This window comes from Orcinus orca, chromosome 12 (assembly GCF_937001465.1).
Source record: "Orcinus orca chromosome 12, mOrcOrc1.1, whole genome shotgun sequence".
In the NCBI taxonomy this organism is placed as follows: Eukaryota; Metazoa; Chordata; class Mammalia; order Artiodactyla; family Delphinidae; genus Orcinus; species Orcinus orca.
The window spans coordinates 86522491-86535024 of NC_064570.1; the positions used below are offsets into that span (position 1 = coordinate 86522491).

Sequence of the window (12534 nt, forward strand, 5' to 3'; positions counted from 1 at the left end):
TTCAAATAAGATTGATACATATCTATTTATATTTACTTTTTACTAGGGTTAATTTTTAGAATTGTTAAAACATTTATTTCAAGAGTATCAAGTAGGGGGAGTGGGCAAGATGACACTTCTTGAAGAAAAGTTCTAGAAGAAAACATAGGCAATACACTCTTTGACATCAGTCTCAGCAATATTTTTTTAGAACTATCTCCTTAGGCAAGGGCAACCAAAACAAATACACAAATGGGACTACATCAGACTAAAAAGCTTTTGCCCAGTGAAGGAAGCTGTCAACAAAAATTGCCTACTGAATTGGAAAACATATTTGTAAACAATATAGGGATTAATTTTGGTACATTATAATAATAAGGGTTTAATATCCAAAATATAAAAAGTACTCATACAACTCCATATCAAAAGAACAAATAACCTCATTAAAAAGTGGGCAGAGGATCTGAATAGACATTTTTCCAGCGATTACATATAGATGGCCAACAGACACATGAAAAGATGCTCATCATCACTGATCATCAGGGAATGCAAACCAAGATGAGAAAGTGATATCACCTCACACCTGTCAGAATTGCTATTATCAAAAAGACCACAAATAACAAATGTTAGAGAGAATGTGGATAAAAGGGAACACTCATACATTGTTGGTTGGAATGTAAATTGGTGAAGCAACTATGGAGAACAATATGGAGGATCCTCAAAAATTAAAAATAGAACTACTGTATGATTCAGCAATTCCACTCCTGGGTGTTTATCTGAAGAAAATGAAAACAGAAATTTGAAAAGATATACACATCCCAATGTTCATTGCCATACTATTTACAACAGTCAAGATATGAAAGCCACCTAAGTGCCATCAACAGATGAATGGATAAAGATTGTGTGTGTGTGTGTGTGTGTGTGTGTGTGTGTGTGTGTACACAATGGAACATTACTCAGGCATAAAAGGAGTAAAAATTTGCCACTTTCAACAACATGAGTGGACCTAGAGGGTACTTTGCTAAATAAAATAAGTCAAACAGAGAAAGACAAATACTGTACGAGTTCACATTTATGTGGATCTAAAAAACAAAACAAATGCATGCACATAACAAAACAGAAACAGAGTCATAGATGATACAGAGAATAAACAGGTGGTTGCCAGAGAGAAAGGTGATGGGTGAATGAGAGAAATTGGTGAGGGAGATTGAGGAACAAACTTCTAGTAGAAAATAGATGAGTCACAGGTATGAAAATGTACATTGTGGGGAATATAGTCAATAACAATATATCTTTGTATGGTGACATATAGTAACTAGACTTATTGAGGTGATCATTTTGAAATGAATAGAAATATTGAATCACTATGTTATGTACCAGGAACTAACACAGTGTTGTAGACCAATTACACTTCAAAAAGAAACAAACAAATTCATAGAAAAAGAGATCAGATTTGCGGTTATCAGAGATGGGAGGTTGGGGAAAGTGGATTGGATGTAGGTGGTCAAAGGTACAAACTTCCAGTTATAAGATAAATGAGTACTAAGGATGTAAAGCACAACATGATAAATATAATTAACAGTACTGTATGTTACATATAAAAGTTAATAAGAGAGTCAATCCTAAGCTTTCTTTAAAAAAAAGAAATCTTAAAGTCTGAAAAGACAGAGTACGAAATTAAATTTGATTACGATTTTACATGAAGATATTTAAAAGTATAAAATTCTAATTATAAAATTAGAATTAATCCTGCAAATAAATACAAAAAGTCATTGTTACTATAAGGATAGTAAGATGAGAAGATAGAAAGTACGTAGTTTTATTGACTTTCAAGTGACTTCAAATAAATGTCAAAGCCAAAAATTAATTTGTGAAGAATAAAATTTGCAATAACTTTACATGAGTACATTCATTCCCAACAGGTTTGCAAAATAAGTGGTAACCATCAATATCAAATTGTTTCTTAAATTTGCAAAAGCTCTTCCTGACTAGACATATCTCTTGACTGACTAAGGAGACTTTGTTCTTTCAAACTGAATGTTTCTTTTTTTTAAGTTTTATTCTCTTTACTCAGACTTCAAAGTATGGGGAGTTGCATTTATTTAACCTATTTAACTGACAATACTGTATAAAATACGTAGCAAGCACAAAATAGCAACTGAATAAGCCCTCACTCCCCAACAGAATTGAAAGTTGCATGAAAGAGTTGGACTTATTTCTAATTTGGCAAGAAATGTCTGTCACTCTGGCTATACTATTATTTTCTTTCCCATTCTATGTCTTTACAATGACATGTTGACATGAGTCACTTTTACCAGTAGCAATTGAAGCTAGAATGTATTGAAAAACAATTTGTATGTTATTTTAATATTTGACATAAAAACTATAAGTTGAAATCTAGAAATTGTTGTATTATCTTTATTTTTTGATCCTACACTCTCCCCCATCCTTTTCTGATGGTTTCATCCCTTGTTTGAAGATATTAAATTTTAATAAAATAGATAAACAGAAAACTATTCCCAAGCAATCATATGCAGTCTATTTGTAAATTGAGTATTGCATGGAATTTTGTGTTGCTCAGGATAAGTGTGATGCAATTCTAATGTATAAAGAATATATTTAAATGGCATTTTAAAAGAATTTGAAAGTTTAATGTGGCCATACTGCTGCTCTCCAAACATTAGTATACCGTCCCAAATACTGCCACTGTTTATTGCCTATTGGAATCTGCTCAACCCTGAAGGTGAGATGTTCTTACTGTAAATGCTAAGGCAGTTCTTCAGATGTGGAAAAAAAAAAGAGGACTACTTGCCTCAACATACTTTCAATATAAACAAACTTGGATTCGGGGGGAAAATATATCTGATGGATCTGATATTATTAAGAAGTGCTAGACTATGTCAAAATTTAAAGTTTCATGAGACAAACCAACACTCCCATTACTAATTTTTTACCCATTTGGTAAAAAATGCCTTCAGGTGCTGTGCTCCCACAGTTGCCACCCTAACTTGGATTGTCTTAACAACACTCTTTTAGAAGATGTAAGTGGTTTTCATGAAAAGCCATGTTTCAAGTAGAGTTATGTGTATGAATTTGTGATGATCCTTAATTTTTAGTGAATTCTATCACCTCACTTCCAAAGTACCTTTGCACCATTTCATCTATGTCATAATTTTATTCTGAATCCCTCCCTCCTGTGTTGTATCACTGTGCAGAGTTCAGTCCCCAAAGTAATGATCTGGACTAAGTAGCCTTCGTTACAACTATGAAGCTGCTAGTAACCCACGTACAGTGTAAAATCACCAAGTCTCCTAAGACATACCACATCCTCCCACTTATTATCCTAACACACCTTGCTCTGGATTTCTGCATGCTTGAAGAGTATTTCATTTTTCTCTAGAAATCCCACAACAAGAGAAAATAGTGAATCCCCATATGAACTGTGTTTTTTCTTCTATTTTACTTCCACAAATTGCCAGAAACCCAACCCATATCTTTAAAGTACATCATAAATTTTTCCTATGAGTTTTGTTGAAATAAAGTTCTCTCAAAAGAAGAATTTCAGGAAGGAAGTTGATAGATAATAAGTTACCCACTGCATCTCTAATAATCAATTAACACATAGGGTATAGCCAATATCTAAGGTAAAAAATGTATTTAATTACCTACTGTAATACCAGAAAGCAAGCTAATATTACACCTAAGTTTCTGTTATAGGAATTGTAGAGGATTAACACAGGAAGGGAAATAATTTGTGAGGTGTTTTGAATCAACAAACTTAATTCTGACAAAAGCCTAAAATGCAGATATAAAATACACCATTTTTAAAAATGAGAATATTGGTGTTCAAAGTGGATATTGAAAACATAGTAAAACTGAAACTTCTTTAAATTCCTATTTCCTATGAAAATTTTTTATCAGATTCTATATTAAAATCCAGAAGATGCATTCATTGGTAATGTTAAATGAACAACATTAAAGTAGCCTTCAGTAAAATTCCTTTGCTTGGGACTACAATTTTGTCTAGATTTGCTGTACCCAAAATGCAGTGCCTTTCACCTAAGAAAATACAAAATGAGCCAAAACAGAGCCTAACAATATAACAGAGCCTAGCACTCATGTGACAGCATCCATGCTTCTTTGAAATTAAAATTAAGGAGGGTATATACTAGAAACAGAGAAGAAAGACTTGGAGAACTTTAGTGTTGATTCCATCAAGAGGATATTTTGTGAGCAGAACAAGTCAACTTCAATAATTTATGTTTTCAAATTTGTAGAACAAGTGTAATAAGATAGATGTTTCTTAAATGTCTCTCAGCTCAGCTCTCTACAATTTGATGCTGCTCTGAAACTAGGATTTCAGAGCTGGTGGCATGGCTCTCATGGAAATTCTGGAATACGCCAGGCTGACCACACTGACTGTGCAATCTACTTGCAGAAATCTCAGTCCAAAGATTGTGTAGAGTCTCTGTTTGACCTGAGGATGATGTCTTAAGAGCTGCTGTACTCTACTTTATCTTCAGCATAATTGTTTACTTCCCTGATATAATTTCTGTACTATTTTTAATAACTGAATCTGAAGAAATTGAATTATTCTAAGGAGGAATAATAAGTTGCCTTGGTATAAACTTTTCATTATGACAGGAGATTTTATGAAGCCAAGAGTAATTACTAGAGTTGCCTCTTTATTGATAACTCCAGACAGATGAGAATTTTACTGGGCATTAAGCTTAAGAGTTTTTATTTGAGGAGATTTTGATAGATTGAAGCTGTTAAGTACATGATTTTGTCAAACTATTTTGAAGTACCAAAAAAATAGATGATTGGTAGTCAGGTGGTATGTAAACCAAGATGATTATGATGATGATGATGGCGATGATGATGATGTTTAATACAAATGCTTTAACTAAGTAAAGGATGCTCATATGATTTCAGTTATTTTAAATGACAATTACATTGATACATGGTAATTTAAGAATGTGTGAAGATAAAATGAATATATCAAAATGATTTATAAATTGCCCACAATTTGAAAATCTGGTGACTGTTAATATATATTTTGTTAGATGTCTACTTTTATTCACATATAAAATAAAGTGTTGCATTAACATAGATTTAACATTTGAAATTATAAATAGTTGATTTATCTGTTTCCCTACATCTTTTACAAACTTTTTATCATATTGCAATAACAGAGTATTTAGGACTTGGGAAGTTTTATTGATGGTTTAGAATATATAAACTCTTTGGTGGCTTTTGATTTATCAAGCCAAGTCATTTTCCAGAATTTCTTTGCATATGTTCATTCCCAGAGACTGAATGACCAAACTAACACCATCATTAAGTATTATTTTCCTTTGTTGTTTTCTAATTTGATTTGAAAAATACATTTTATTATTTTACTTTTGATTCTATTTCTATTTATTATTAAAATTGTTATTTTTATGACATTAGTTTTTGCTGATATTTTAAATTTAAAATCAGAGTTTATGCATTTTTTTCACAGGTTTTATATTTTTGTTGTTGTTACTTTGACTCGTAATGTTTCACGAGGTCTTATTTTATCCACTTATTTAGAGTCATTTATAACATGCTGTGCTGGAAGCATTTCAACTAAATCTGAAGGGCCATCCACTCTACCAGAAGATTGTGGACTCTAGTCAAGTTATCTCGGTATTTTCAGTATATGAATCAGCTGAAGTATAATCATTGCTTGAGCCTCAATAATAGACGCATTGTATTTCAGCTTCTAAATATTTGTAGGGGGTGAAGGTGAGTTATGGTGTAGTCATTGCTTGAGAAAATTTTGTTTTAGTTATTAGCTACAGCATAAAAGGCCAGCTACACTTTTTTACAAATCTTCCTTTTTTTTTTTAGTGTTTTCAACCGTATAACACACATTTCTCAAAAGTATGAAGAATATAAAATAGTTAGAAAATATAATAGATATGAAATAGATAGTATAAGAAAAAGAAGCACACTTATAATAGTTTCAAATATATGAAATAAAAAAGAAAAAATCTAAACAAGAAATGTGACATAATTGGATTAAATAAACACAACATTTTTTAAAGTCTATAATGAAGAATTATATGAACAGAGGAAAATACCATATTCCCCCAAATTACTTTGGTATAGCAAGGACTATACTTTCAAACATTTTTATTAATATGCTGAAGTTACTAAGAAAATACTTTGGAAATTGAAAATACTTGAAATCAGATATGGAAGTATAAGCAAAACAAATTGTTAAAAACAATTTGGAGACAAAGGATAATGCATCCTGAAAAGCTTATAATATTTAATGAGAATTTTTTAAACATAATAAATGCACAATCAAAATATAAAAATACTATAACAAATTTGAACCTACAGAACCTATATAGAACCTATGTTCAGTAATCTCAGAAAGATGCTCAGAATAAGAAAACATGGTATTACAGTAAGGAGATAAGACATAATTATTTAATACATGCTCATGGAACAACTAATTATATAGAAAAATAGTACTCTTTATCTCCCAACATTTAACAATTAAATTCAAAAAAATTTAAATTTTAAGTGTAAGTGTAAAAGAATAAAGGACAGAAGAAAATATTGTTGAATAGTTATGATCTGAGACTTAAGGAAAATTGCTTACAAAGTATAAAAGCAGGAGAAGAAACTGGAAAAGTTGGATATAACTCACTATATAAAATCACAATATATATGTACCACAAAAAGAGAACCATAAAAAACTGACATTAACAAATACTTAAGATGTCATTTAAAATATAAATGGGTGTGTATTTTCATAAAGTACAGGGAAAATATTCTAAACATGTCATAAAATACAAAATCATAAAAGGAAAAATGTGCTAATGCAACTACACAAAAATACAAAATATCTGTATGGAAACAGATTAAAAGTCAATAGTATATACTTTATTAATAGACAACTTAAAACAAATAATATCATTTGGATGAGGTTTCAAATTTTACAAAATAATTTCATAATCATATATTCACTTAATTCTCAAAATAGGAATTACTTGTTCCTAATTAATAGATGAAAAACTGAGGCCCGAGTTGTTGAAATAATTTACTTATTTTTCACATAGTGTACAAGTGGTAGAGAAACTTAAATCCCAGGATTTTATCTGGACAAAAACTGTAAGCTAACGTAGACAATTACGACTCTTGTTGTAAGTGATAAATGTATGGGTTATTACTTCAATATATTTTAAATTTTATTTTAAATAAAATATTACATAAAAGAAAAAAGTTTTCTTTTGAATCTTGGCACCCTTCACTAAAACATTTTGCCATTTCTGCACCTATCTCTTATTTTCACGTGGGTGGTCAACATAAATTGCCTATTCCATCTAATAGATTTTTCAGGAAAGCAGTCTCAGGGAGCAGAGTCCCTCATCCAATCCTACATGACTCTACAGCTTTCTGGTTTAGAGATGAGGTGCACGGTAACCAGGACAACTTCCCTAAACTTCTTTAGTAACCAGCACGAGTAGCTAAGTGTGCATATGCCCTGTGTGTATGTTCATAAGTTCTATAGAGACTATGTTTGGCATCTGTTCATTGACTCAGCTAAGTTTGTCTATTTTATTAAATAAGGGTGGTCTCTCACACAAAACTTTCCCCTCCATGTCATCCTTCATTATTGATGCTGTTCATCACACATAGATTATACTCAAGTCTCCTTGTCAAAATCTCCACCTTAATAAATAATCTCATTTTTATAATCTCAAATATGGATGATTTGGTGCCTGATCATCCATATTTGCTCCTTATTTGTAATTCCAGTGAGAAATCGTTTACCAATTCACTGCCTAGTCAATCACACCCATAAACAATGTTCTTCTCATTCTTTTTAATTTTTTTAATTTATTTATTTTTATTTATATATTTTTGGCTGCATTGGGTTTTCGTTGCTACACACAGGCTTTCTCTAGTTGCCAGGAGTGGGGGCTACTCTTCCTTGTGGGTCCCGGGCTTCTTATAGCAGTGGCTTCTCTTGTTGCAGAGCATGGGCTCTAGGCACGTGGGCTTTGGTAGTTGTGGCACACAGGATTAGGTGCTCCACGGCATGTGGGATCTTCCTGGAACAGGGCTCGAACCTGTGTCCCCTGCATTGGCAGACAGATTCCTAACCACTGCGCCCCAAGGGAAGCTCTTTCTCATTCTTTATTTTTCTTTATTTTCATTTTCTTCTTTTTATTCTTTTTGAGATCTCCATTGATTACAAGGTTTTCCAACCTTTCTCTTCTTCCTCATACCAGTTAAATATATGTTCTGTTCAAATGTCTTTCCTTGCTCTTCCTCTTTTTTCCATTTTTATCTGGGATACCCTGTCTATTTTGTAACTTTAATTATAACCTGTATGGTGTGTAGTAGTTGATGCTATAAACTAAACCCATATCATGCTCTTACTTTACTATTGCATTTCCAAAATCTTGATAATCCCTTTTAGCTAAATATTCTATCAATGCTTTCAATTCAGCATGCCCCCAATCAATCAATACCTGTTGAAAAAATCAACTCAATCAATATCTTACCTTAAACCAGCTCCTCATTTTTTATTTTAACATATGGTTTGGAGTAAAACCATTCTTCTCATTCTCTCTTTAAAGATATCTCAATGTTACTTTTACAAAAAATAAAGTGAATTATTTCATTAAATGCCTTTTCATTGTACTGGCTGGCTTTTGTAAAACTAATGAATCTCTCCATGAAGATAAACTTTAGAAATGTTGTTTATTTGGATTTATACCCATGGACAAAAAATAAACCTACATTAAGAAAAAGTAGATGTCATATTGTTGATATTAAACAACGTTTGAACTTTTAAATTCTGCAGAGTTAACAAAACATCTGTCACTGCTTGGTTGCTAAGTAGGATACAAGTGTGCTCTTTATTGAATATGTCATTGATTATAATACTTACATTGTAGTTTCTTTTGAAAAGTTTCAGTGCTCATTTTTATACATAGTGCTCCACTTAGATGATCAGAAACAATTATACATATTAGTCAAGACTACAGAACATAGAAAAACATGTTTGCTAAGAAGAAAATCAGTTCTTTTCTCTGCTTTTTAAATTCAACAGATGAAACTTTAGAAGATCAAATTATCATATAAACTGTCTTTTAAGAGATTTTGTTATTTGTATGATCCATGACCCTTTTCAAATTATGTTGACACATCAGTTAACTTTAAAAGATCATAAAGTGTCAATTGTTAAGTTTGACAAATGTGGGTGACTCTGTTCTGGTCATAAAGATTTCTTAAATTTGTAGAATGTAAAAAAAAATTCGTTGGCAATTTCATTTTTGAAGGTGAACAGAGGAATGACAATTATTTTTGAAATTTTATTTTTAGAACCATTTACAAACCATTTTGTGCCTAGTATAATGGGACAAAAAGGGGACATATTTACAGACAGTGAGGGACAATGGGAAGTCTCCTATTTACAGCTACATAAATCTAATGTGAGCATATTTTACATAGAGTTATATCCTCTTTCTATATAGAAACAGATGTGGATTTGCCATCTATCGTGCGGTGGGTTTTAACATTTAAAAATCAGCCAAACTTTGTTCCTTTAATAGCATTTTCTGTTTTGCAGCTTTTATTCTTTTGTACTGTGTGTGGGTATGTACTATTTCCCATATTATTATCCAATCTCTATGAAGTCAGGGTCCATATGTTATCCTTAAGAAGAATGCTTTGTATACATTGTAATTCTCAAGGGTATAGTTAAGGGTATGGATAAAATGTTAGTTAAAATCTTTTTACCGTCAATGTAATTATAACACATTGCTTTAAGTTTTGACTTCATCATGCAACTGAATTTCAAGCAAATTTTAACTATTATTTTAATTGAAAGATAATTAAGTCAAAAGTGTAATACAAAAGTTTTGTTCATGCAAACTGATTTATATAAATTTATCAATAGAAGATTAACCTTTATTTCATGTCTGCCAATGTTAAATCTGCAGGCAACATTCATTAATGTCTTTAATAAAATTAAAAAATGCTAACCTGGTATTGTTTATTTTCTTATTTATATTTCTAATCATTGCATTTTTATAATTGCTTCAAATAGATTTTTTATATAAAAATTTATTTTACACGATATAATATTTTAATAAATATATAGATGTCAAGGAAGAATTATTGGTGTTCAATAGTACGTGGTATTTTTTGCAACACCTGATGAGTCTCCTGTTCTATCTTGATTTATATTCTATTTTTCTGATTTATATTTTGGAGAGGGTAGCAGATTTACAGTGAAGTAACTAGAAGTTCTCCCTGTTTCATTAACTGATGCTAAATATTTTATAGTTCTACAGAACATCATCTTTTCCAGGAAGCATTTTCCAGAAGAATCAAAGACATGAAAAAAATCAATGAAGCTTAATATTTTTTATAATGTAACAAGCAGTAAGACTATCACAGCATCAAAGTATTTTAAGATAGGATGAGATTATCTATTCTAGCCTATAAACTAACATGATAAAATCTGTAAGAATCCTGGCAAGCAAATTTCTCTCTTCTCCTTTATTATTCTCATCATAAGGCTGAAAATTATTGTGGGGGTAATTTCAATTCAAATTAATATCCCTTATATAAAACCATAAAGTTTTCTTTTTTTGGCTTTAGGACTTATACTGCTTTCTTAAACAAAACAACACACAAATTTGATCCTTTGACCACACTGTATTTTTTATGTTCTCATAACATATGTAATACATTCTGTGTCTTCTAAGTCATCATGGCGATATTAAAGACTTTATACTCTTTTAACATAATTCAGTATCAAAATATTTTCAATAAGTCTTGTTTGGCATACCTTTTTTTGCTCTTTGGCTGCACCACAAGGCTTGCGGGATCTTAGTTCCCTGACCAGGATCAAACCCAGGCCCCATCAGTGAAGTCCCAGAATCCTAACCACTAGACCCCCAGGGAATTCCCTGTTTGGCATACTTTTAAGATAGACCTCTGAAGGTCACTATCACCTACCTCACCCATATATTCTTTAATTTCTCCTAAATAAATTTTTAAAGACCAAAATTGGAAACAGTATTTTAGATGTGGTCTGATCTGCGTAGTTGATGACAGAAAATTATTCTTTATAATAAAGGGGTGGTCAGTGACAAACCTCTGAGATTCAACATATAAGATATGTTGTAAAATGCTGTGCATTTTGTAAAATAATGTGACTGTATTTAATCAATTATATTGCTCAATTGACTAAAGAAAGTATTATTTTTGCCCTTATGATCTGTTCAGCTATATCCTTCTCTACTTGATTGCCACATTAGAAATATAAAATAATGCATGTTTTAATAGACATGTAGAATATCTTAAGGCTTAAGGAAAATGTAAGCATTATACATGTTATTTTAGCAACTCAAAGATAACTAGTATTAAAATGTAGGTGTGACCTTCTAGTTTATTTTCTCCTTTTCAAGTAGTAGAATGGTCAATAGTACAGGCTTTGGGAATCTCCAAATAATAGTTTTTTAGTTAATATGTATGTATGTATGTATTCATTCATTCATTCATTTATTCGCTTACTTTTTAATTGAAGTATAGTTAAAATTCTTTTTAGCATGTGCCCCTTACATCTGCCCCTTTGTGTAAGTCTAGGACTGAAAACTCAGAATTGCACTGGGAAAGAATTTCAGAGGGGTTAGTGAGTACATCTTTTCTGTATCAGCTAATTTCAAGCAGGGTTTCCAAGGCACTAACATTTTTATTTTTAAAAGGCTGAGGCTGGACAAAGATTTCCTATAACTCAATTTAGCTTCTATGAGTTAACAGACAGATTTACCTTAGGATTATTTTAGTAAAAACCACAACATTCCAACAAGTAAATTATCAACTCAGTTGTGGTATTTAATGTGAAATTCCATGACTATTGGTGTTTTACATGAGAGCAAGATAGTTCATTAAAAGTCAGTTTGCCCTTTGCTTCGTCTATAAGATTTATGTCAAAAGGTAAACTGATCTTTGGTGATTATGACTGATTTCTATCAACATATAGCTTCTGATACTGTATTATTATGTTCCAAATTGATACAATTCTGTTAGTGCACAATGTTCATAGTGTATAATACTTCTTTGTAAAGCAAATGTGAAGTAAATTAAAACAACTTTTTATCTGAATGATAATATTTTAAAAATCATTGAATAACTTTTATCTAAGTCTTTTTAAAAATACTTGCAGTCATGTATAAAATTACAGAGTCTCAAGAAATATTTTTAAAGGAAAATATTTTAATTTGATTTGGTGGAAGTTTTTAGATTTTAAACCTTCATGAACAGTGCATCTACGAATGAGGGCAAATTATTTCTTTCAGTTTTGCCCTGGTGGGGTTGGTGGTGAGTTTTGCTTTTTCTTTTTTAAATTTTTTCCATGCATGTGACACTGTTTCTTTTTTAGTACCAGAAATTTCCTCATGCAAAAGTAAGGTAATATACTTCAGTGCTGGGCTTCACCAAATATATACAAATACACATCCAGCATTGTAGAGTTTTATATTTGGAATACTT

General features: G+C 31.2%; 1 protein-coding gene across 2 annotated transcripts in view; it reads left to right on the forward strand.

The window, feature by feature from the left end:
• EYS (eyes shut homolog) overlaps positions 1–12534 on the forward strand; it is a 1673869-nt gene that overhangs the window by 240956 nt on the left and 1420379 nt on the right. For both annotated transcript variants that reach the window (XM_049695235.1, XM_004282511.3), the window contains exon 10: positions 12111–12120. In XM_049695235.1, the coding sequence (XP_049551192.1) occupies positions 12111–12120 (10 nt within the window). The remainder of the gene's footprint in view (positions 1–12110; positions 12121–12534) is intronic.